Raw genomic sequence first — 23,989 nt, forward strand, 5'->3', positions numbered from 1 at the left:
GGTTTGCAAACGCCCCTCGCCTTCCCGACGGGCAAAAGCGGAGGAAGGCGGCCAGCCCGCCCGGCGTCACCAGGTTGAGCGGGAGAGCGTGGCCCCGTGAGTCCGCGTGGCCACCGGGGACGAGAGGGCGTTTCTCCCGGGGCGACCCCGGGTCGTCCCCCTCCCCGGCGGCCCCGGTCCCGTGTGTGCGTGGGTGCGTGTCTGTGCGAGAGTGTGTACGTGTGTGGGGGCGCGTGGGGCTGGGGTGGGGGGTCGGTGGTTTCTACGTCTCTGGATGCTGGCCAGGGAGTTGTGGATGTGATCACAGTCCTATGTACAGAGCTTTCTTTTGTATTAAAAAAGGAAAAAAAGAAAAATACTCTTTCAATAAATGTATCATTTTGTGCACAGACCTCGGCCTCCTGGACACTGCTTGGAGGGGGTGGAGGGGAAATCAATACAGAGCGCCTCTGGGGGAAGAAAACGAAGGGAAAATCTCCCCCCGGCTGGAGGTGCAGAGGCGGAGGGTCCGGCAGCGGGCTCCGGTTAGGGGGTCGGAGCTCTTATTACCCTATTTATTCTGTTAAGGAGATGTACATCCCCTTGATTCTCTTTATTGCTATTGTTTTAATGAGGTGTCCATCCCCTCGATTCTCTTTATTGCTATCGCTTTTGTCTGCCCCGATTAAACTGTGAGCCCGTCCATTCAATAGTATTTATTGAGCGCTTACTCTGTGCAGAGCACTGGACTGAGCGCTTGGAAGGGACAGATGGGCAACAGAGAGAGGCCGTCCCCGCCCTTGGACGGGCTTACAGTCTAGTCGGACACACAGGGACAAAATGGGCAGGGACGGTCTCTCTCTGCCGCCCATCTGTCCCTTCCAAGCGCCCAGTCCAGTGCTCTGCACAGAGTAAGCGCTCAATAAATCCTCGGGAAGGAAGGAATGAATGACAGGGGGCGGGGGGAGGGGAAGGCCGGTCCTTGGCGGTGTCGGTTGGCGGGGCCTTCCGCTTGTGACGTCACCCCCCAGCTATTTAGTGAGCGCCCTGTGCTAGGCGCTGGGGGAGGGGGGGGCTCTCCCATCATCTCTGCCCGCAAGGAGCTGGGGGAGGGGGCCGTTCCAAGCGCTCAGTCCAGCGCTCTGCCCATAGTAAGCGCTCCATAAACACTACCGCACGAATGAACGTTAAAAGCGGCTTAGGCCGCGCTCCCGGGGGGCCGCGACGTCCCGGGCCCCGCGCTTAGCGGGAGGCGGAAGCGGCGAGGGGCCGGGCGACGTTCCGGCCCGCGTCCGCGTTTTCGTCCCCCGGCGGGGGCGGGCCCGCGCGGGGCTCCGTAGGGGCGGTTCCGCGCAGGCGCCGGGCGACCCGGAAGGGGCGGGAGGGGCGGGGCGCAGCGGGCGGCGGCCAGAAGGGGGCGCGCGCGGCCCGAAGGGGGGAGGGGGGAGAGGAGCGCGGGGGCCCGGCGGCCCGGCCGGTCCCGCCCTGCCTCCCGTCGCTCGCCTGTCCCGTCCCCGTCCCGTCCCGCCCCTGCGGCCGCCGTGACCTCTGCCCTCCTCCTCCGGTGGCCCGTTCCGTCGGGCCGGTGCCTCCCTCCCGGCCCGCCGCCCGGCCAACGGCTGCCGCCCCTCGCCCCCTGTCCCTCCCCGTCCGTTTTCGGCCCCGTTTTCTGCCCCCGTCCCGGCCCCGCCGTGGTGGAGGCGTCGGGGATGGTGGGGGAGCGTCGCGGCGGGGACCTGCTGGTGCCCCTGGGCCCGCGGCTGCAGGCCCGGCCCGAGGAGCTGCTGCGCCAGCGTCCGGGCCCCGACGGGCACCCGGAGTACCTCGTCCGCTGGACGGTCCTGGGCCCCAGGGACGAGGAGCGGGAGCCCGCCAAGGAGCGCCAGGGCCCCGCCGACGGCAGGGCCGAGCACATCCTCATGTGGCTGTCGGCCTCCGAGGCCCGGGCCAGCTGCCCGTCGCTGCTGGGCGGGCGGGCCGAGGCCGAGGGGCCGCCGACGGAGCCCGCCGGACGCCCAGGAGGCTTCGCCCGGGACGCGGGCGTCGACGAGGCGTCGCTGCGGGAGATGGGGGAGGACGTGCGGGAGCTGGTGCGCAGGGCGGCCCGGCAGCTGGGCCGGAGCGAGGCCAGCCCCGCCGCCTCGCTGCTGCACACCGTCCACGTGCTCAGCGCCTACGCCAGCATCGGGCCCCTGGCCGGCGTCTTCCGCGACACCGGGGCCCTGGACCTGCTCATGACCATGCTGGGCGGGCCCGAGCCCCAGATCCGCCGCAGCGCCGGAAAGATGCTGCGGGCCCTGGCCGCGCACGACGCCGGTGAGGGCCCGGGGTCGTCGAGGGGGACCCGGGGCGGGAACGGCCCGGGAGAGACGGATCGGAGGAGACGGGGACGTCGGCGCCGACGAGGGCGTGGGCGCCGACGGTCCCTCGGACCGTCGGCAGAGGGACGGGGGACGGTGACCTGACGGAGGGAGAGAGAGACACGCGTCAGGGTGGGAGAGGTGGAGTCGGCGGGCGACGGGCGAGAGGCCAGTTAGGTAGGGGACGGGCCGGCTTCGGGGGCCGTGATCCGGGGGGCGGGGAGGTCAGGTAGGGCGCGGGGTCCGCGAGGCGTGGGCCGTGCCGCCGAGCGGCGGCGGGAGGCCGCCGGGGCGGGAGATCAGACGGGGCGGTCAGCGAGCGGCGTGGCTTGCAGGGAGCCGGGCCCACGTGCTCCTGTCGCTGAGTCAGCAGGACGGTATCGAGCAGCACATGGACTTCGACAGCCGCTCCACCCTCCTCGAGCTGTTCGCCGAGACCAAGTCCTTCGAGGAGCACTGCATGGCCTTCGAGGGCATCAGCCTGCCCCAGGTACCCCCGCCGGGGCGTCGGAGGGGAGGCGTGGGGCTCTGAGTTTGCGGGGCAGGGGCCGGAGAAGGGATCGGGCCCGGTTTCTGACGGGTGGACGGGGCTCGGGGCCGACCCGGGTCTGCGGGGCGGGGTGGGGGACTGACTTTGCCTGCGAGCGGGGACTTGAGCGGGACGGAAGGGCTGACCGACCCAATCTCTTCGTGTGTGTGTGTGTGTGTGTGCGAATGTGGGTGCGTGCGATTCAGATTCCGGGGAAGGTGCTTTTCTCCCTGGTGAAGCGCTATCTGTGTGCCACGTCCCTCCTGGACCAGCTGAGCAGCGGTGCGGATCCGGGGAGCGGGGAGCAGGGAGCCCGGGCTCCCTCCAGCGAGGGCCCCGGCGGCGAGCGCGGCCGCCGGCGGCGAGAACTCGAGTTCAGCATGGCTATGGGCAGCCTGATCTCCGAGCTGGTGCGGGGCATGGGCTGGGACCTGAGGCCGGGCCAGCCGGACGCCCCCCTCTACGGCTTCCAGCCCCACGTGGCCTTCGGCCCGGACCTCATCCCGCCCACCCCAGCCCCGGTTCCCCACAGAAGACAAGGTCGGACCTTCCGGTCGCCGTCCGACTTCTCGAGCTGCAGCGGCTACGCGGAGTACGTGCAGGAGACCCTGCGGCCCGGCATGCGGGTGCGGATGATGGAGGATTACGTGGTGGTCGGAGCTGGGGACGAGGGCGAGTTCCAGCAGAGCAACGACAGCGTCCCTCCCGCGCAGGTAGGCGGTGGAAGGGGGCGTGTCCGAGGAAGAAAGACCACAACCCCAGGACGGCGCGAGGCAGGTGGGAGGGGGGTCGGGGGAGAAAGACTCCAACGGCCGCGGGGCCTTGGGCAGACCGGGTGGCTGCGGTAGAGAGCTCTGTGTGGGCGAAGAAGAGAAGGAAGGAGAGACATCACCGGAAAGGCCTGGGGATCGGCGCGAGACGGACGGACGGACGGACGGACGGTCGTGAGACGGTGAGGGGGTGGTGGGTGTGAGGACCAACGGGGAGACACCCAAGCGTCTTTGGAAAAGTTGAGGGAGTGGGAGGCAGAGAAGGACCCCAGGGAGGGAGAGAGTCACAAGGTGGAGTTCAGAAAAAGGGAGCCAATACCAGGAGGTTCAAAGAGCCTGAGATGTGGGGGTATAGTAATCACTGGGGTATTTGCCGAGGGCTTCGCTGTGCCAAGCACGAGGGCAGGGGGAGATGCGAGACCGTCAGGTCGGACCCGTTAAAGGTCCAAAGACACAGCAGCGGGGAAGAGACCTTCCAAAGAAGAATGAGACAAGGAGGGGAAGAAACCAGAGAGGTGCCCAAACACCCGAAAAAAAACTCCAGGAGGATCGGGGTTAGCAGAAACTGGGTGGGGAAGACCCGGTTCCTCTCTTTCTCTGTCTGTCTGTCTGCTATCCGCCCGTCTCTTACCCTCACGGTTCCATGCAATAGGAAGCCTTCTGAGCTTGGCTAGTGGCTAGGGTCTTGGAGAGAGGCTCTGCAGGCTGTATGGGCCGGGCTCCAGCTCCCGGGACTGGCGATGGTACTAGTGCCCGGTTCCTGCAGCCCCATGCCCACAGCCCCCCTCTTTCCCTACAACGGTCTCTCTTTCTTCCTCCTCTCCCTCTCGCCTTCTTTCCTCCCCCGCCCCGAGGAATGAGGGGCTGACCCCCTACCCCTCTCCTCTAGGTGCTGTGGCTGGAGACGGGCCGCACCTATTGCGTGCACTGGCACATGCTGGAGATCCTGGGCCCGGGACAGGCAGCTGAGGAAAAGGCCGGGGCTGCCGTAGAGAAGGGACTAGGGGGCCGTGGCGGCTGGGCCCTGGACTCAGGTGAGCGAGGTGGGGGGGCATCGGGTCTTGGGCATAGCAGAGAGGGGGGCGGGGAGGGCGGCCTGGGGTCCGGAGGAACCGGAGCCCCTAGCCGGCTCCAACTGGGTGATGCCCTGGCGACCTGTCCCCACAGCACCCCCGCCCTGGCCCTGGAGGCACCGGGAGAACCCGTGCTGCGTGCCCTACCTGCAGCCCAGGGCCCCGGGCAGCACGGACCCCCGGCTCCTCAGCCGGGGCGAATGGTGGGAGATCCTGTTCTTCGTCAAGAAGCTGGCCGGGCCCGAGCAGCAGCGTCTTCTCCAACTCGTCCAGGAGAGCCAGGGCAAGGAGGTGTGAGCGGGCGTGGCCGGGGGGGTCTGGAAAGCCTGGCTACATCTGTCCTTCGGGGAGGCCCGAGTCGGGGAGCCGGCGGGGCTGCAGGTGGGGGCGGACTGGGGGAGAGGCAGAACGGAGGGAGAGGTCCGACGGAGAAGTGCCCGGGGAAGGTAGCCCGGGGCGGGGAGGGGAGTGGGGGAGAGGGCTCGGTTGGCTGAGGGAGAGTGAGTGTGAGGAGGCAGAAGGTGGCACCCGGGGCCGCTCTTGGGCCGGAGACAAGAAACCAAATGGAGACAGGGCGTGATCAGAGTGGAGGGTAAAGCGGGAGGGAGAAGATGGTGCCAGTGGGAGCTCCTCCACGGCCACCCCATCCCCAGAGCCCTCAGCCCTTGTCGTCCTCCCTGCGTCCCTGAAATCTTGCCCCCTCCACCCCCCGACCCCTGGACTTCCAGTTCCCAAGCCCTGCGGTTCCCACCCCTTGTTTCCCTCCACCCTTCCTGATCGATGCCCCGATTGCCACCCCAGGTCCCGGAGGAGGAGGAGGCCCGAGCGGAGCTCTCGGTGCCCGTGGAGTTGGCGCGGAAACTGGTGCTGGCACTGAGCGAACGATGCCGGGGTGCTACCCGCCGGGTCCTGCTTAGCTCCTATGTCTACAGCAAGTACGGGCCCCAGTCCGGCGCGGGGGAGAGGGAGAAGGCCAGCCTAGGATCCCCCGATGCCTCCTGGGAGGCTCCCGGCCCCGGAGTCCACTTCTCCAACGAGCCCAAACCAGAGGCCCCGCTGCCGGCAGCGAGGAGCGAATTCCAGCTCTTCACCCAGCTTCTGGCGGCCGAGGGACTGGTGCTACCCTTGGGCCTGGAGGAAACGGCCAAGGGTGAGCTGGGGGAGAGGTGCACGGGAGGGAGAAGGCGACTGTCCGTGAATGTGGGGAGAGGGCGCCGTTTGGCGGGTGGGATGAGGACGAAGGGACCCTGGCTGTGTTCATCACCTGCCCCCATCCCCGAAGATCGGCCAGATCCCCTCCCCAAGACGTCCCCAGAGGAACCCACGGGCTCCCCGAGGGACACGGCGTGCCTTCCCCCACCTTTCCCAAACGGCCAGTTCTTTCTTGGCCGTGGCTCGCCCGCCCACCCGGGGGCCGGGAATGGGCCGGCGGGTCGAGGAGTCGTCGGGCCACCCCGGCCCCTGTGACCTTGGGGAATCTCCCTGGCAGAAGTGTGCAGGGCCCTTTGGGAGCCCTGCCGTCAGAGCACCCTGGAGCAGAAGGTGATGGAGGCCGTGTCCTTGGTGCAGAGGTCGAGCTCGGACATCAAGCTGCAGCTGGCGGGGCTGCACGCCCTCTCACGGGCCGTGCAGGACGCTGCCGCCGGGCAGGACCACCCACTACGCCGGCCCGACCGGAATCTCAGGTCCGATCGTGGGCTCGGGGGGGGCGGTGGAATCGGCGGGGACCCCTCCCATCCCCCCCACCCCCGAGAGGGGCCGCCAAGGGGCGGGCCCGGAGGTTGGGGTCCTGCCGGGGCCGGGCCGGGTCTGTCGGGGAGCGGGGCCGTGGACGCTCTTCTCTCTCCTCCCCACGATCAGAGAGAAGCTGGTGAAGATGCTAGTGGAGCTGCTGACCAACCAGGTCGGGGAGAAGCTGTTGGTGGCGCTGGCGCTCCGCCTGCTCTGCTCGCTCATGGCCAGGCCCGAGTGGCGCCTGCTGTTTGCCACTGAAGGCGGGGTGTACGCCGTGCTGGCCTGCATGCGGGAGTACAGCGCCTCGCCTCTGGTGCAGCAGGCCGGGCTGGCGGTGAGCGCACGGCGGGCGCACGGGGCCCGCCCAGCCAGAGAGCCGGGGGGGCGGCGGGGGCGGAGGGGAGGGCCCCGGGGCGGTGGGGGTGCCCGCTCGATGGTGCCGGTTCTCTCCCAGGCCCTGAAGATGCTCACCGGGGCAGTGGGGCCTTGCGAGCCACCCCCGGGGGACAGCGGCTGCCCCTCGCTCCTGCCCCCGTCGGACGCCCAGGTGATCCGAGAGATCTTTGCCAGCATCGGCTCCGCCGCCCAACCCGGCTCCGAGAGTCTCCTGGAGGCCATCCCCTCCGGCCTCATCCTCATGCTGCGCACAAATGGGTAAGGCCGTGTCCCCCTGCCCCCTTCAGCCTTCCTTCCGTCCGTCCTTCCTCTCTCCTTCTCCTCAGTCAAGGGTAGGCGGACCATCCAGAGGGCCCTGAGGTCACGGAAATTTGGATCTGGGGCTCCCTCCCTCCCTTCCGCTTGTCTGCCCCTAACGGTGTCTCTCCTGGCCGTCCCCGACCGCCCCATCGACTCCCTAGGTGCTCTTCGGCCGTGTGGAACGGGCTTCTCCTCCTCAACTCGCTCATGAGCAACCACCAGGCCTTGCGGGAGCAACTGGCCACCCAGGAGCTGCGGGAGGAGCTGCACCGCCACTCCGGTGAGGGGGCGGGCCAGGTGCCCTCCACCTTTTCCCTCATCCGTACCCTGCTGGGACACTTCCCCGAGCAGCCGCCACCCAAGAGGCAGCAGGACCCAGGTACCACCCCCCGGACAGAGGGGAGGAGGCAGGCCTCAGGGGGGAAGTGGCAGCCAGGGGGCCAGTCCCTTCGTGCAGACTCCCCAGCCCGGGACTCTCGGGGGATTGCCGACCGGGCAAGCCTAACTCAGTCTTAGTCCTGAGCCCGGGCAGCCCGGTGCAGGGAGGGATGCGTGGGGATCAGGTTTGACACCAGGAGGGAGGGGGTGGTGAGGAAGAACAGTTGGAACAGCTCACTGAAGGACTATGGACTGTCCTCCCTCAGGTAGCTGTAGAGGTGGGAGAGATGACCATCCTTCTGGGATGGGCTGGGCTGGGCCAGGGGCGGTCCCACCCGGAGCCAGGAGAACGGACGAGTCGACCTCTCCGAGTCCCTCCTGATCGCGGGAGACGGGGCCCGCCCCCAGGGTGGCTCCCGGGCTCGTGACTGCCGGACTCTGTCTGCGGGCCACAGGGCCGGACCTGAGCGGCGAGCCCCGGGCCGGCTCGCCCGAGCCTCGGCCGCAGGGCCCGGCCCCCCTGGGCCTCGGGGAGGAGGAAGACGACCTGAAGGGCCTCCTGCAGCGACTGCGGCACCGACCCGAGATGGAGCCGGAGCCGGAGCCCTTCCTGCTGCTCCTGCGCGGCCTGGACTCGTCGGGGCCCGGTTACACCCAGCTGGAGTGCCTCCGGTGAGGGTCGGGACGAGGGGAGCTCAGGGCGGGCACGGGGCAGTGGGGCGCGGGCGGGATGGGGACCCGAGGCACTGTGCAGAGGGATCGGGTGAGTTAAGCCGGGGCGGTGGGGGCCGGGGGTGGGTTACTGGTGGGGAGAGGGTCCGTAGAGGGGGAGATTGAGAAATGAGGAGGGAAAGGAGGAGAATGGGAGAAATGAGGTGGTCCCCCTCCCCCCCGAAACCCTTCTTTCCCCTTTGCTTCCCTCTCCCCATTCCCCTCCCATATCTCCTTTCTCTGACATTCCTTCCATCTCGTCATTCCCCTCAATTTTCCCCATTCCCTCTGTACTCCCCCTTCCTCTCTTCGACTCCCCCCATTTCTCCTCCCGTTCTTCTCCAGTTCCCCTTCTCATTCTCTCCTGGAGCCTCCCCCTGAATCTCTTGTTCCTCTCCCCAGGGTTCTGACCTGGCTCCTGGATGTGTCCAAGGCCGATGACCTCCCCTGGCATGAGGTGGTGGAGCCGTGCCTGGCCTGCATGAACGCCTCCAACACCGACCGTGAGGTATGGGGTGGCCCAGGGAGCCTGGGAGGAAGGAAAGAAGCCGGGAGGAGGAGGAGGAAATCCCGGGGAGGCCGTTTCTGGGGGGGCTGCACAAGAGAGACCAGGGCCGGCTGGTGGGGCAGAATGGATGTGCGGGAGAGGATGTGCGGGAGAGTGGGTTGAGGCTCCAGATGCAAAGGTCCTGCTCACGGGCACGTGTACTCACACACATATGCATACACATATGCACACGCTTGGGGCCTCAAGGCCTGGGGTCCCCTGGATGACAGCGGTGACTGCAGAATAACGGAGCATTGTTCTTTTTCTTCTCTCTACTTTCTTTTTCCCCTTTCTGTCTCTACTGGTCCCATCTCCACCCCTTCCCATCTTTGTCATTCCCTTGGCCTTGTTGTCACATCGGGCTGCTTCTCCATCCTGGTTCGGCCTTCTGCCCCCCCATGCTCCTGTGCCCTGTGGCCTCGGTTCCGGTGGGGGGGGTCGCCGTCCGCAGGTGGTCCAGGAGGTGGTTCGCTTCCTGCACCGCCTGGCTTCGTCCAACAAGGACTGTGCCGTGGTGCTGTGCCGCCTGGGGGCCCGCGAGGCCCTGACCAAGGCCCTGGCCCAGCCCAGCGCCCAGCTGCTGCTGGGGCCCGAGCTGCGGGAGCTGTTGGACCACTGCCAGAAGCAGGCCAGTCTCTACGGCAACCTGACCACCAGCATCCTGGCGGGCTGCATCCAGGTGTGAGGCGGGGGGGCGGGGGACGGAATCGGGCGGGCGAGGGGGCGGGGAGGACGGCAGAGAGTTGGGGGCTGGGCCCAGGAAGCGCTGTTGAGCAAAATAATGGTATTTATCGAGCACTTACTACGTGCAGAGCGCTGTACGAAACACGTGGGAGAGCACAATACAACAGAATTAGTGGGTCCATTCCCTGCCCGTAACGAGTGCGAGGGCGGGGGAGGACTCTGGGTGCAATCTGCCGGCTCTGCGGACCAAAGATTCTAGGACGGTCGTGGCTCCCTCCTCCCCCCGCCTTCCTCGTCCCCTTCCCCGGCCCAGTCCTGCAACATCCAGAGGTCCAGGGGGAAGAGACCCTTCCCCGGCAACCGTGTGCGGGCCCGGGACCCGTCGTGCCTCCCCCGGTTCCCGTCAGTGCCGTCCTCTCCCTCCGGGGTCCCCGTCGTCGCCCCAACCCCTCCCGCCCGCCCTCGGCCCCGCCCGGCCCGATCTTCCTTCCCCTTGGGCTCCCTGAGGCTTCTCTCTCCCCGTTCCCCGCAGCTGGTGCTGGGGCAGATAGAGGAGCACAGACGGACTCAACAGCCCATCAACATCCCCTTCCTGGATGTCTTCCTCAGGCACCTCTGCCAGGGTCAGTGCCCTCCCCGGCTCCCCGGGGTCCAGAGCCCATTTCTCCCCACCTCCCCTTGGCGGTGTTCCCTTCCTTCCCCTCTTGGACCTCTCCCTCCTCCCCACGGCCCCGGTCTGGTGGTCACCTGGCCCTCTTTCTCGGGGTCTTCCACCCCTCCCCGTCGGCTCCCCAGGCTCCAGCGAGGAAGTGCGGGAGGACAGATGCTGGAAGAAGGTGGAGGTGTCGTCCAACCCGCACCGGGCCAGCAAGCTGACCGACCACAACCCCAAGACCTACTGGGAGTCCAACGGCAGCACCGGCTCCCACCACATCACCCTCCACGTGCGCCGGGGCGTCCTGATCAGGTGTGGGTCGGGGAGAGGGAGGACGGCGGGGGGCCGCCAGAGTCAGCCGGGATTGGTCCTTGGACGGGGGTGGCGGGGAGAAAGGGGGACATTCTGGCGGTGGCTCCTTGGGAAGGTGGTGGTCCCTACCCACTGAGGACTGAGCTCCAGCTCTTCCTCTTCCCTCAGCCACTCCCCCGCTCTCCTACCTCCTCTCTCTCCGCCCCCAGGCAGTTGACCATGCTGGTGGCCAGTGAGGACTCAAGCTACATGCCAGCCCGGGTGGTGGTGCTGGGAGGAGACAGCGCAGCCTCTCTCAGCACTGAGCTTAACACGGTGGGGCTCCCCGCCCATGCCCAGCCCTCCATCTCCTCTTCCTCAGAACACCCCGCCCCACCTCCGGCCGAGCTCCGGTCCGTGCCCTGGGTTCCCCCACCCACCCAGACCCTCCTTCCTACATCTGCTTGCCCTGGGTGGCTAAGTTGCGGCAGCGGCAGCGGCAGCCAAGCTCCCTTCTGAATTAAGCTTTGGGCTCTGATTGGGGAGTGGTAGCTGGGGGAACTGAGGGCATCGGGGAGCTGGGGGGGGGGATGGGAAGCAGAGGGAAACGGACCGTGTGTTTCAGGGGCCTGAGGGCACGCACAACTGATCTCTCTCTTTCTCTCTCCACCCGGTCTCTCCCTTTCTCCCTCTGCCCAGGTGAACGTGCTGCCCTCAGCCAGTCGGGTGCCCCTGTTAGAAAATCTCACCCACTTCTGGCCTGTGATCCAGATCAGGATCAAGCGGTGCCAGCAGGTGAGGAGGGAGGGGGAACCCAAGGAAGCAGAGAGAGCAGAGACACCCCAGTAGGCTTGGAGGAGCCGGAGATGGCCCGGAAGAGCCTGCCTCAGGGGTGGCTCCCCTACCCTCGTTCACTTCCACTTCCCTGTCCTTTCGTGACTCTCTGGCTTCCTCCTACTCCCGGAGCCCACGTTGGACTGTGGGTCCTTTCCTGATTCTTACTACTGTATCCTCGGTGGCCTTTGCAGGGAGGCATCGACACCCGCGTCCGGGGCCTGGAGCTGCTGGGCCCCAAGCCGACGCTGTGGCCGTTGTTCCGGGAGCAGCTCTGCCGCCGCTCACGGCTCTTCTACGCGGTGCGGGCTCAGGCCTGGAGCCGCGACGTCACCCAGGACCGCACCCGCCTGCTGCGGCTCTTCCCCAGGTCTGGGGCGGGGGCGGCCCCAGTGGGCCCCGGGGGAAGCCGTAGGCAGGAGTCGAGGTGGTGGGAAGAGGGGAGCCCAGGAACCGGTGACTCTTGACGGGAGTCCGGGGTGGGCGGCCGGGTGTGATGCTTGAGTCGGTGTCTGGCTGTGGCCCGAGGGATTCTGGGACCCCGGGACTGTGGCCCCGAGGTGCGGGGGTGTGACTGTCAGAAGAGGGCAGAGGGCCGGGAGGGCCACGGTGGAGCCAGACAGAGGCTGAGGAGTCTCAGTAAGGTTCCTTGTTCCCCTCTCCTCAGGCTCAACAGGGCTCTGGGCCACGAGCAGGCCTTTGCCGACCGCTTCCTCCCCGACGAAGAGGCTGGCCTGGCGCTGAGCAGGACCTGCCGGGAGGCGCTGATCACTCCCTTGGTGCACAGCATCACCAGGCCCGGTAACGGTCTCGCTCTCCTCTAACCACCGTAGCAACTGCACCCTTCCCCCCGGCCACATTTCCTCCCCTCTCCCCTGCTCTCCATCCCCCACTTCCTACCCCCTCCTCTCCACTGGACTATTCCGTTTCTCTCCTCACTGCCTCTCCACCCCTCCGTTTCCCCTCTGGAGCTTCCCAGAAGAGGACTCTGTGGGGGAGAGAGTGGGAGCTCCAACTCCTCCTCCCCACCCTTCCCCTCCCACCCTCCAGGTCCGGATGGGCTGAGCCCCCTGGCCTGGCTGCTCGACCTGTACCTGGACCACCGGGAGGAGGCCCGGCGAGCCCGAGGTAGAAGCGCTGCCCTGGCCTCCCGTGTGCGGCGCCTCAGCCACCTGTTGGTACACGTGGAGGCTCCCCCGACTCCGCCCCCGTCTCCTCCCCCGGCCCTGCCCGACCAGCCTAGTGAGTCCCACCACCCGCCGCCCAGGGACCGGGGCGGTGGGGGTGGTGAGATGCTGTCCGGGGAGGCGGGGTGGGTGGGGAGCGGCTCGGCCCCAGCCACTCCAAACCCCGCCGGGACTTCAGCCCGGTGGGGCTCCACTAGCACCTAAGAATGTTCCCCCTGTTTGGGTCTGGCTCTCCCCCGGCTCTCCCCCTGGGTCTCCTGGGCCCGGGGCCGGCGTGGCGAGTCGGGCAGGGCCACGGAGGGCCGGACCAGCGCTCCCTTCTCTTGGCTTCCGTAGATATCAATCTCCGCCAGAGCCGGCAACCGGGACCCGGACTGAGGCCAGAGCCGCAGGGCAACAGCCTGCGGGATCTCACCCGGTGCTGGATGGGAGTGGTCCAGGAGCAGGTGGGTGGCGTGAACCGGGCGGAGGAGCGTGGGGAAGGGGAAGGAAAGGGTTTGGGCTTCGGGAAGGCGTGGAGGTAAAGTGGCTGGAAGGGAGGGAGTTTAAGAGGCCTGGAAGCGTCTGAGCGAGGGAGGGGGGCAGAGTCCGGGATTGGAGCTGGAGTGTACCCACCGCCCCTTCCCCCGCACACACCTCGCCCCCTCCTCCCCCCGTCAGGTGAGTCGGTTTCTGGCTGTGGCCTGGAAAGCCCCAGACTTCGTGCCTCGTTTCTGCGGTGCCTTTCAACGTCTGCAGACGGCCGGGACGGAACTGTTTGGGGCCTGCCAGGCGGGCTTCGTGCTGGCCCTGCGCCAGGGCTTCGCCGCCGCCCTCCAGCAGCTCCCCTTCCTCACTGCCTCCCACGTGAGTCTCCCCTTTCCCCCTTTCTAGACTTCCTTCTTCTTTCCCGCTCCCACCGACCCCTCAGTTGGCCATCCTCTCCTCCTCAGAAACTCTCTTGGCGCTTGGTTTTACCGACTCAACGCTCCCCTGGTTTTCAGTCGACCTCTCGGCCTGCCCATTCTCAGCTTCCTCGGCTAGTTGCTGCTGCTGCTGTTATTATGGTCGTTGTTAATAATGATAGTATTTATTAAGTCCTTACTCTGTGCCAAGCACAGTTGTAGATATGAGATCATGAGATCGGGCACAGTACCTGTCCCACAGAGGTTTCCCATTTAGTCTCAGAGGGAGGGAGAACAAGTGTTGAATCCCCATTTTACAGATGAGGAAGGAGGCCCAGGGAAGGTGATCTACTCCAGGTCACCAGCGGCCTTCTGGACGACCTAGGACTAGAACCCGGGTCTCTTGACTCCCAGCGCTGTGCTCTGTTTACTCGGGCCCCTCGTCACCCTAGAACTGTGGGTATCCCACACAATTACTCTTTTCAGTCAATCACTGGTATTTATTGAGTTAAGAGCACTCAATACTAAGCACTTGGTAGGGTAAGGTACAAAAGAGCTGGTGGACATGGCGTAGAATCTTTTCACTGGGAGCTTTGCCCTCCCTGGGAAGCTCACTTGCTCAGGGGGATTCCAAGTAGCATCTGTGCCGAGGAATCCCAGCGCTTACTTGGTCTCTCCCCCACACCCACCCTCCGTCCTCTCCTCTTCCCAGGATCTCAACTGTCCCCTGCCCCAGTCTCAGAAACAGCAGTGCCAGTGTTCTCTTCTGCCCCATGACCTCCCCTGTGGTTTATTTTTTGACCCTTACCCTCTCTACCACGTACCTCACGTACCGCAGGTGAGTGAACAGTTTGCCCACTACATTGACGAGCTGATCCAGGCCGGCCGCGTCGGGTCAGCCGAGTCGCTGGAGCAGCTGCAGCAGAGCCTGGAGCCCTTCCTGGTCCTGTCTGGCCTGGAGCTGGCCACCTCCTTCGAGCATTTCTACCGGTGAGGGATGAGGGCGAGGGAATAGAATGGCGGGGACGAGACGGGCCGTGGAAACGCGGGGAGGCTGGCGTCCTGTGTTGAGGGGTTGGGGCCTCGAGGGGAGGAGTGTGGCGAGAAGGGTTCCTAGGGTGGGATGCGATGGCCTGGAACCGGGCCGGGTTGCAGGAAGGGGCAGTCTGGCTTAGGCCAGGCCAAGCAGAGGATCCGACTACTCTTGCCGGAGGGAAGGAAGCTGGAGCGGGGTGAGCTCTGAGGGGCCGGGACACGGTGTGTTGCAGGAAGTGGGGCCAGAATTGGAGCAGGCTGGACTGAGGGGCTAGGGCACCGTGTGTCACAAGAGGGAGGGAGGCCAGAGTCGGGAAGTAGAGGAGGCTGGGGCCGAGGTGGGCCGGACTGAGGGGCCAGGGCGTCCGCCTTGTGTTGCAGGTACTACCTGGGGGAGCGTCTCCTGGGCCCCGGGCCCTGCTGGCTGGAAGAGGCCGTGCTGGACCAGATCGGGCTCTGCTTCCCCAACCGCCTCCCGCAGCAGATGCTGAGCGGCCTGAGGGCCGCCGCCGAGCTGCAGCGCCACTTCCGCCTCTTCCGGCTGCAGCAGTTTGACCGGCGTCTCCTGGAGCGGGGCCAGGAGGAGGGGGACGGAGACGACGGGGAGGACTGGGGGCCGGAGGCTGAGCCCCCGGGGAAGGTGAGCGGGCCGGGGGCCTGCGGGAGGGGTGGAGATCGCATCCTGGAGCTGGAGACGTTCGAGAGTGACGCTGGAGGGCTGGATGGGGGCCAGGAAAGGAGCTACCAAGGCAGGTGTTGAAGGGGCTTAGATATGGCAGCAGTCCTGAGAACAGAACTCCGGGCGGGGGCCCAGCAGGGGAGGGAGGACCACACACAGCCACTGGGGAAGATGAGGCTCGGGGGACGGGGCAAGAAAGGATACGGGGCTGGGTTCCTGGAGGCCCAAGTGATCAAGGGCTCTAAAGTCACCGTTTCGCTGGATCTTCGCAGCCCATCCAGGAGCAACCTGAGGAAGAGGAGGAGGAGGAGACGGCGGAGGAGGAGCAGTCGTCCCCAGAGATGAGAGTGCTGGTCCTGTCGCCCCGCTGCTGGCCCGTCTCCCCCCTCTGCTACATGCACGAGCCCAGCAAGTACCTTCCCCAAGCCCTGAGCGGCTACCTGGGCCGCTTCTCGGACTTCTACAGCCACGGTGAGGGCCTGGGTGGGTGGGAGGATAGGGGCCGGCCAGCGGGACAGAGATACATAAGGCGTCACTGCTAGAAACTGTGCTCTCCCAACCCCCTACTGCCAATGCCCTGTGATAGGCGTCTGAGGCTCCTTCAGGGGAGAAGCTGTAGTCCCTCCCTGTGGAAGTCAGAGGGCATGGCCCTTCACGGCAGGGCTCCCTCTGCCAGACCCTGGGCTTCTCAGGACCTACCCTTGGGCTCTGGTCCCGTCCCTTGCCCCGCCACCAGGCAGAGGGCCAGTGGGCCCAGCAGACGGCTCCCTTCGGGCATGGCCGAGGTGACAAGTATTCCAGGGAGCCCTGCGCCTGGCAGTGGGACCTAGAACAGCAGAGCCCAGCCCAGCTGCCAGGGACTGTCCAGATAGCCTATCCGCCCCAGGTCCCACGCCAGATAGCCACGGTGGGAACTCTGGGCAACTGGTGGTGTTTGCAGGAGAGGCGGTCGCTGGCCGCTCCTGTCACTAGAAGCCGCGCCTGCTGTGGGCTGTTGCTCAGCTCCAGACCGAACGGGTCTCCTGAGAAGAAGCGTGTATGTCTCTGAAAGTGGCGGTCTCTCTCAGGGTGCACGCGTTCACCTGCCTCATTGTGTGAGGGTCCGTGTCTCTTTCTCTCCCCCTTTTCTGATTTTTCTTCTCTCACATCCGCGTGCCCCAGGTCAGAGTCAGCCGGGCCCAGAGTCCGGGCCCCGGCGACGGCTGCAGTGGACGTGGCTGGGCTGGGCCGAGCTGGTGTTCGGGGCCCAGCAGAGGCTGCTGGTGTCCACCTTGCAAATGTGGATCCTGCTGCACTTCAATGAGGCCCAGGTGACCGCCCATGCTCCCTCCCTCCTCACCTCACTGCTGCCGCTCCTTTCCCCGGTCCCTTCTTCTTCCCTCCCCTTACTCCTGCTCCTCTGGCCCCCCAGGAGGTGACGGTGGAGACCCTGCTGCAGAGCTCGGGCCTCGCTCTGGAGCTGCTGACCCAGGCCCTGGGCCCTCTCACCAGCAGTCCCGGCCCCCTAACCCTTCACGAGGCCGAGGGCCTCCCCGCAGAGGGTAAGTAACTGGGGCAGGCAGGGGGACGGGCGGACCGACGGGTGTGTGCCCCAGACGGGGAAAGAGAGAGGCTGTCTCAGACTGGCGTGGGCCGAGAGTGAGTGAACGAGCTGGGTGTGTGTATGTGTGTGTTCTAGGTGTACTGAGGTTGCGGGAGGAGGCAACAGATGGTACGGAGCCTCCGGGTCCCCCTCTGCGGCTGCTGCCCCCCAAGGCTTACCTGAGCATGGAGGAGGACCAGGGTCGAGCCCTGGAGAAGAAGAGGAACCTGTTGAGCTGCCTCCTCGTCCGCATCCTCAAGACCCGTGGGGAGGGTGGGCTGCACGTCGACCATCTCGTGTGTCTGGTGAGGAGGGGCAGGAGGAGAGAGAACGAGGAGGTCGGGGGAAGGTCTGGGGGTGGGGAGGGCCTCAGGTAGACTGCCTTGTGTCCCTGGTGAGGAGGGGCAGAGAGGGCAAGGGGGCCGGGGCAGCTGGGAATGATAACTTTTCTGATTTCCTCTCAGGTACTGGAAGCCTGGAAGGAGACGGCACCCCCCGGGGGAGGCTTCTGCAGCAACGCGGATGTCCTGTCCTGCATCCTCCACCTCCTGGGCCAGGGTTACATGCGGCGGCGGGAGGAGCAGCCCCAGGTCCTGGTCTATGCGGCACCCGAGCCCACTGGGCCCTCCCAGGGCCTGGCCCACATCCCCTTCTGTGGGGGCAGCCGGGGATCTGCAGCCGGGACTGTTACGCTCAGGTAGGGTGCAGGGGCGAGTGGAGGGGTGGGGGAAACTGTCACACGTCTCTCTCTGCTTCCCTCCTCCCTTCCCCCTTTAGCAAAGCGATTCGCTCAGGGCCCCGCAGCCGGCAGGCGGCTGAGCCGGTGCTAGACCCTGGGTCTCCCAACGCACGATCCCAAGCTTTCTCCCCTGGACCGTGTTCCTTCCCTCTCTTCTGCCTCCTCTCTCCCTTCCCATCAAGGCCATCCCTGGGGCTGGAAAGATTTGTTTTCCCCACAGAACTGCCAGTTCCGTCTTTGTGATTCTGGACCCGGCGGGGTTCTAGGTAACAGTTAAGTTTGGGTCAGAATTGATCCAAACAGGACAGGCCTTTTGGGAGACCCGTTTTCCTGGAGCCACTTTCCCCTCGGGCTTTGAGACCACCCACCCCTTACTCTCAGACTTATGGAACGGTGGCCCAAGTTCTCCAAGCTCTCGGGTCAGGGAGCGTTTCCAACAAACTGGGGTCTCAGGGAGATGGATCCCGGCCCAAACCCCAGGGAATCGATCGATTGTATTTGTTGAGTGCCTACTACGCACAGAGCACTGTACTAAGCGCTTGGGAGAGTACGGTACCACGGAATCAGCAGATCCGTTCCCTGCCCGAAACGAGCGTACGGTCTTGAGGAGTCACTCCGAACCGGCCCCCGGAAGGTAGCTCGTCACCAAACCCCGCTGGGCCACCTCTGCCCGGCTCCCAGCCGCGTGATGGTGGCTGGAGAGAGCGGGGGCCGGGGCCGACGGGGCCAGAGGCCAGGGACCACTGGGGAGCCTGTCTCGGGCAGAGAGGCCGTGGGGGAGCCGTGGGGATGTCTCATTGTCCGCCTCCCCTTCCCTTTGCTGCGTCGTCCCCTCAGGCCCGAGGAGGCGGCCGTGCTGTCGTCTCTGAGGCTCCCGGTGGGCCGCACCATGAGCTCCGGGGAGGTGGAGGGGCTGATGCGGCAGACGGTGCTCCAGGTGCAAGAGACCCTGAGCTTGGAGCCGGACGTGGCCCTGCACCTGCTGGCCCACTGCCGCTGGGGGGCCGACGCGCTGCTGCAGTGCTACAGCGAGGACCCCGAGCCCCTGCTGCGGGCCGCCGGCCTGCGGGTGCCTCCACCCCAGCACCCTCCGCCGCTCCCCTCGCACTGCCCGGTCTGCGTCGGCCCCCTGGACCCGCCCGACGACCACCCGCCTACCCTCTGCTGCCTCCATTACTGCTGCCAGGTGAGAAGGAAGGCGCCCCGCCCCTCCTCGCCCAGGCCCGCCCTCTTTCCCCTCTTTCCATCCACTTCCTTCCCTGCTCTGTCCATCCCCCCCCGGCTCTGGGTCCATTCCAGCGTAGAATTGAATAGCTTGAAAGGAACGAAGAGAGCGAGCTGGTGTGTCGTAGGAGAGGAGCGGAGTGGAGGAGAGAAGCCGATCGAATGCCTTAAAGCCTGAGGGCTGGAGTTTCCGCTTCCTAGGGCAGGACTGGGCGACCCCTGGGGGTTTGGGAGGATTGGGAAGGTGTGCACAGAGTGACGTTTGAGAAATACGATCTGGTCGGTCGCGTGAAGCGGGGACCGGAGGTGGGGAGATGGGTGAGGGGGCCGAAGCGGGAGTCGAGGCGGGATGTGACGAGTGCACGGACCGGCGTCGTCGTAGGTGGCCGTTGGTGGAAATGTGGGGATCTGGAGACCGGTTGAGGGCGGAGTCACGGATAGTGCACGCCAAGATTATGGGTTTAGGAGATCTGGGTTTCTGCGGTGGTGGTGAAAAAGGTGGTAGCAGAGGATTCAGGCAAGGAGCAGGAGGATTTCAGCTGGGGACGTATCGAGCCCAAGAGGGAAGGGGGACACACCCCACACAGAACTGCCGGCCTAGGGGCCGGTTGGGCTCCGAATGGGCCGGGCGAGGCCGAGCTCGGCCGGCCCCGCCGCCCCGTCCGGGACGGGAGTTCCCCGGCCGGGCCGACAGGGAGCGAGGCGGTGAGCTACCGCACAAACACCGCATCTGTCGGAACAGAAATCCACCCCACCGAGCCCTCTTCTCCCAGGGGTGGGGCCGGGCCGGCCCCACGGCTGCAGCCCTCCCTGACTAAGGAGTCAGTAGGCCTGCTCTGTCTGACCGGCTCCCTCCCCTTACCTCTCTCTCAAGTCCTGCTGGAACGAATACCTCACGACCCGCATCGAGCAGAACCTGGCCCTGAGCTGCACCTGCCCCATCGCTGCCTGCCCGGCTCAGCCAACCAGTGCTTTTGTGCGGGCCATCGTCTCCTCTCCCGATGCCATTGCCAAGGTGCGTCCCTCCCCCCGCCCCCCCCGACACCACCACACACACACTCTTTCTCTCTCTCACTCATTCGCTTCCTTCCTCCTTCCTAACCGGACGCGCTCCTGGGAAACAGGAGAAAAGGATCCCGAGGCGGCGGCCAGGAGCTATGTGGGGGCCCTCGGGGACGGGAGCCCCGGGTGAGCCTCGTCTGTCTGGAGAAGCACGGGCGGGAGGTAGGCGCAGGCAGGGCCGATCCCTGCATCTCTGCCCTCGTTCTCCCCACAGTACGAGAAGGCGCTGTTACGTGACTACGTGGACAGCTGCTCCAACCTCACCTGGTGCACCAACCCCCAGGGCTGTGACCGCATCCTGTGCCAGCAAGGCCTGGGCTGCGGGGCTGCTTGTGCGAAGTGCGGCTGGGCCTCCTGCTTCAACTGCAACTTCCCCGAGGTGAGACCCTCTTTTCCGGCCTCCTCCCCTGACCATTTCTACCCTGCAGCGGCAGTCCGCTCGCCGCAGCCACCCCCCTCTCCCCCCGGCCACCCCATCACGTCCCAGGGAGAGTCAGGGTGGGTGTTGCGGGGAGTCTATTCTTCCCCTCTTGCCCCCCCCCCATCCTGCCCTTCCTCCCTGGCCCAAAGCCGGCTCTCACTGGCCGGGGTGCCCCCGCCGGCCCCTTTCTGCTCTTTCCAGGCTCACTACCCCGCCAGCTGTAGCCACATGTCCCAGTGGGTGGATGACGGTGGCTACTACGAGGGCATGAGTTTGGAGGCCCAGAGCAAACACCTCGCCAAGCTCATCTCCAAGCGCTGCCCTAGCTGCCATGCGCCCATTGAAAAGAACGAAGGCTGTCTGCAGTGAGTCCGGGCCACGGGGGGCGTGATGGCTATCTGCAGCGAAGACCCAGGGTGGGTCCGCCTGGTGGGTGGGGAGGAGGTGGAGAGTGGAGGAGGAGGGAGAGCAGGCTGGAGAATGGGGAAGGAGCATGCCATGAGGACCCCGGGGGGCTTCCGGGGCGGAGGGGTGAAGGGAGGGGCGTCGGGCGCTGCAGGCTGTCTCTGGGGAGCAGGGAGGGATAGGGGCCTGACGATCGGTCCCCCCTCACCCCCCCCCACAGCATGACATGTGCCAAGTGTAACCACGGCTTCTGCTGGCGTTGCCTCAAGCCCTGGAAACCCACGCACAAAGACTATTACAACTGTTCTGCCAAGGTGAGTGAACGGCTCAGAGCCAAGTCGGGGCCGGTCCGCCTGTGAACGGGGGAGCGGGCGGCACTGGGGAGGGGTGAGCCGAGGGGCTGTGGGGAGAGAGCAGCCGGTGCCCCGCCCCCGGCTGGCTTCACAGCACCTCCGTTCCCCCACAGGTGTGCAAAGCTGCTCGCCAGGAGAAGCGGTTCCAGGATTACAACGAAAAATGCACTTTCCATCACCAGGCCCGGGTGAGGTGCTAGCGTCCAGAGAGAGAAAAGGGAACGAGCCGGGGGCGGGGCAGAACGGAGCCCAGCCTGACGGCCTGACAAGGGTAGAGTGTGGGATGATGGCCTGTCCCTCTTCCCAACTGACCCTTTCACCTGTGTGGGTCTCGCTGCCCAGGAGTTCACCCTGAACCTGCAGAGACAGGTGGCCACCCTCTCCAAGCAGCCCCCTCACCGCTCCCTCGCCTTCCTCACCGACGCCTGCAAGAGCCTGGAGCAGGCCCGCAAGGTGAGGTCGGGGGCCGGGGGGGTGGTGGTCCCACTGAACTCAGGAAAAGGACAGAGGGGTTGGGGGAAGGAAGGAAGCAATCGGCAGGAAGCTGGGAAGACTGAAGACGGGCATGGGCTCCCCCGTGCCCCGCAGGTCTTGGCCTACGCCTGCGTGTACAGCTACTACAATCAGGATACCGAGCGCATGGACGTGGTGGAGCAGCAGACGGAGAGCCTGGAGCGGCACACCGACTCTCTGCAGATCCTGCTCGGTGAGGCCCGCTGCCCCTGGCCCCGGGGTCTTCCTCGACGTCCCGCCCCCCAATCCCTCGCCCTGGTCTGCTGCCCCTTCTGATCGTACCCTTCCTCTCCGTGGCCCCCAGAGGAAACGCTGCTTCCTGGCCAGGACCTGGCTTCCTCCCTGCAGCTCTTCAAGACCGAGCACCTGAGCACGGGGCTGGAGCTCCTGTGGCGCATTCAGGAGCGCCTGTTGGCCATCCTGCAGCACTCCACTCAGGTAACCCGGCCATCGCCCCTCGGTTTCCTCTCCCACAGCCCCTAGGGTCGGCTTCCTGGATCAGCACCCCATTCAGTCATCCACTGAGCGCTTACTGGGTGCAGAGCACTGTACTAAGCACTTGGGAGAGTACAGTATAACCGACGTATTCCCCGGTCACCCCGTCCAAGCACAAGGTACCTGAGTTCCGGGCCCGTCTCTGGCCATCTCACCACTCTCTTCTCGCCGGCAGGATTTCCGAGTTGGTCTGCAGAGCTCCCCCAGCTCAGACCTGCAGGAGCTCAAGCGATCCAACGTCCCTCCTGGCGGGTGAGTGAGGGGGAGGGCAGGAGACAGCCCTAATCAAGCAGCTCCGAGGGGAGGGAAGAAGGGGTAAGAGGGAACCTGGCGATGGCAGGAGGGCGGAGTTAACTCTACCCTCATGAGGACAGAGGGCGCTTACTGCAGCCTTAGCCCACTGCCCATCTTCCCCTCCCAGTTCTCAGGAGTCTCCCACACCAATGCAAGAAGAGGAGGAGGAAGAGGAGGAGGAGTATGTTCCCCACTGGCACCAGTACGATGAGGAGGAGCTGGATGAAGATAATTTCTACGACGACGACGAGGACGATGAGTCTGACAATCTGGAACCCCACGCTTTCTTCTTTGATGATGAGGACGAGGGCTACGACTAGGCTGTCTGGGGTCGCGGGGCAAACATTGGCCCTAGCTTCACCCCTTTTATCACAGATCCCGTGGACTGGCCTTATATCTTTCTGAGGAAACAGCCCTAGGGAAGACAGCTTTGTCATGTTTATTAAATAAACACTTTTTTTCTTGTACTCTGACTAGGCCCTGGTCTTAGGGATGGGGGAGTAGGGAGGGCGCACAAGAGCTCACTCTGCCTCTCTCATAATCATTCCAAACCCTTACACCTGGGAAGACCAATCTCCCCTCTTATCCCAATTGCTTTCCCATTGCAGCCTGGCACGCAGGGCCATGAGATTACTGGAAAGCACTGGGCAATAGCACTGTGGCATTTGCCCCAGCAGGCAGCCACTGGTCACTATAGCTCAACATCTAGGCCAGGAGACTTGGAGCAACAGGGAGAGGAGCTCTTGCCCTCCTCTTAACCATGCTTTTGGCTGGTTGCACAGTTCGACTTCTACATGGGTGCAGGGGAGACAGCAGGGGTTTGGGAGTCAGACGGTCATAGGTCTAATCCCAGTCACTTGTCCGCTGTGTGACGCTGGGCAAGTCACTTCACTTCTCTGGGCCTCAGTTACCTTATCTGTAAAATGGGGATTAAGACTGAGCCCCACATCTATGAACGTGTATAAGACCATGAACCTGATTACCTTGTATCTATCCCAGTGCTTAGAACAGTGCTTGGCACGTAGTAAGCGTATATTATAGAGAAGTAGCTTAGTGGAAAGAGCACTGGCTTGGGAGTCAGAGGACACGGGTTCTAATCCCAGCTCCGTCACTTGTCTGCCATGTGACTTTGGGCAAGTCACTCGACTTCTCTGTGCCTCAGTTACCTCATCTGGAAAATGGGGATTAAAATGGTGAGCCCCTCGTGGAACAACCTGCTTACCTTTATCCACTCCAGTGCTTAGAACACATAGTAAGCGCTTAACAAATATTATTATTATCATCAAGCCCAGACTTCTGACAGCTGGCTTTAAGGCATTCAGCTTTCTCCCTCCTACTTCTCCACTCTTCTATTATTACATTCCCGCTTCCACTCTCGGTTCTTCGAGCCAACCTACTCGGACCTCGTTCCCATCACTCCCACCACCAATCCCTTGCTCACACCCTCCCTCCCCCTTCACACCTGACAGACCGTTACTCTCCTCCTTTCCAAAGCCCTTCCGAAATCCCACCTCTTCCCTGAGAACACATACACCCTACCGGCAAAGGGCTCTGCAGGCAACTTACAGCGTTCCTACTAGGACAAAAAAAACCACAGAAACAACTCCAGGAGAAACAGAAAATATTCCCTTCTCCCCACTATTGTCTAAACAGCCATCAAGACATCAGGCATGGCTAGGCTTATTCAGTGAAGAGGACTCCAGAGTTTAATGACAACAACAACAAAAAGACTGCTTATAACAGAATGAGGAATATCAATAACACCTCCCAAAATCTTGTGGTCAGCTTAGACCCCGCATTGTGACAAGTCACCCACCTTGTGGGTGTTGCATAGGGGGAGGGAGGTCGAGCCTATGCATTCCGCAGGCAACCCAA

At 64.8% G+C, this 23,989-nt stretch overlaps 1 protein-coding gene across 1 annotated transcript; it reads left to right on the top strand.

Moving 5' to 3' along the window:
- The first annotated feature begins 1,432 nt into the window (after window positions 1–1,432).
- CUL9 (cullin 9) lies at window positions 1,433–22,581 on the top strand. The gene is made up of 40 exons (XM_029047453.2): window positions 1,433–2,295; window positions 2,675–2,829; window positions 3,075–3,581; window positions 4,528–4,672; window positions 4,806–5,002; window positions 5,513–5,861; window positions 6,201–6,396; window positions 6,572–6,779; window positions 6,900–7,099; window positions 7,303–7,520; window positions 7,975–8,191; window positions 8,633–8,738; window positions 9,229–9,456; window positions 9,994–10,084; window positions 10,257–10,428; window positions 10,638–10,743; window positions 11,107–11,202; window positions 11,436–11,611; window positions 11,909–12,042; window positions 12,292–12,483; window positions 12,765–12,874; window positions 13,089–13,274; window positions 14,151–14,302; window positions 14,729–14,987; window positions 15,299–15,497; window positions 16,188–16,336; window positions 16,438–16,567; window positions 16,705–16,913; window positions 17,073–17,305; window positions 18,185–18,533; window positions 19,446–19,586; window positions 19,848–20,012; window positions 20,256–20,419; window positions 20,680–20,773; window positions 20,926–21,000; window positions 21,155–21,265; window positions 21,401–21,518; window positions 21,630–21,763; window positions 21,996–22,072; window positions 22,242–22,581. Exons 1-40 carry the CDS (start codon window positions 1,689–1,691, stop codon window positions 22,432–22,434), a joined length of 7,548 nt encoding a protein of 2,515 aa, XP_028903286.1. The 5' UTR covers window positions 1,433–1,688; the 3' UTR covers window positions 22,435–22,581.
- Window positions 22,582–23,989: the final 1,408 nt, after the last annotated feature.

The sequence above is a fragment of the Ornithorhynchus anatinus genome, chromosome 19, assembly GCF_004115215.2.
Source record: "Ornithorhynchus anatinus isolate Pmale09 chromosome 19, mOrnAna1.pri.v4, whole genome shotgun sequence".
NCBI classification, from domain to species: Eukaryota; Metazoa; Chordata; class Mammalia; order Monotremata; family Ornithorhynchidae; genus Ornithorhynchus; species Ornithorhynchus anatinus.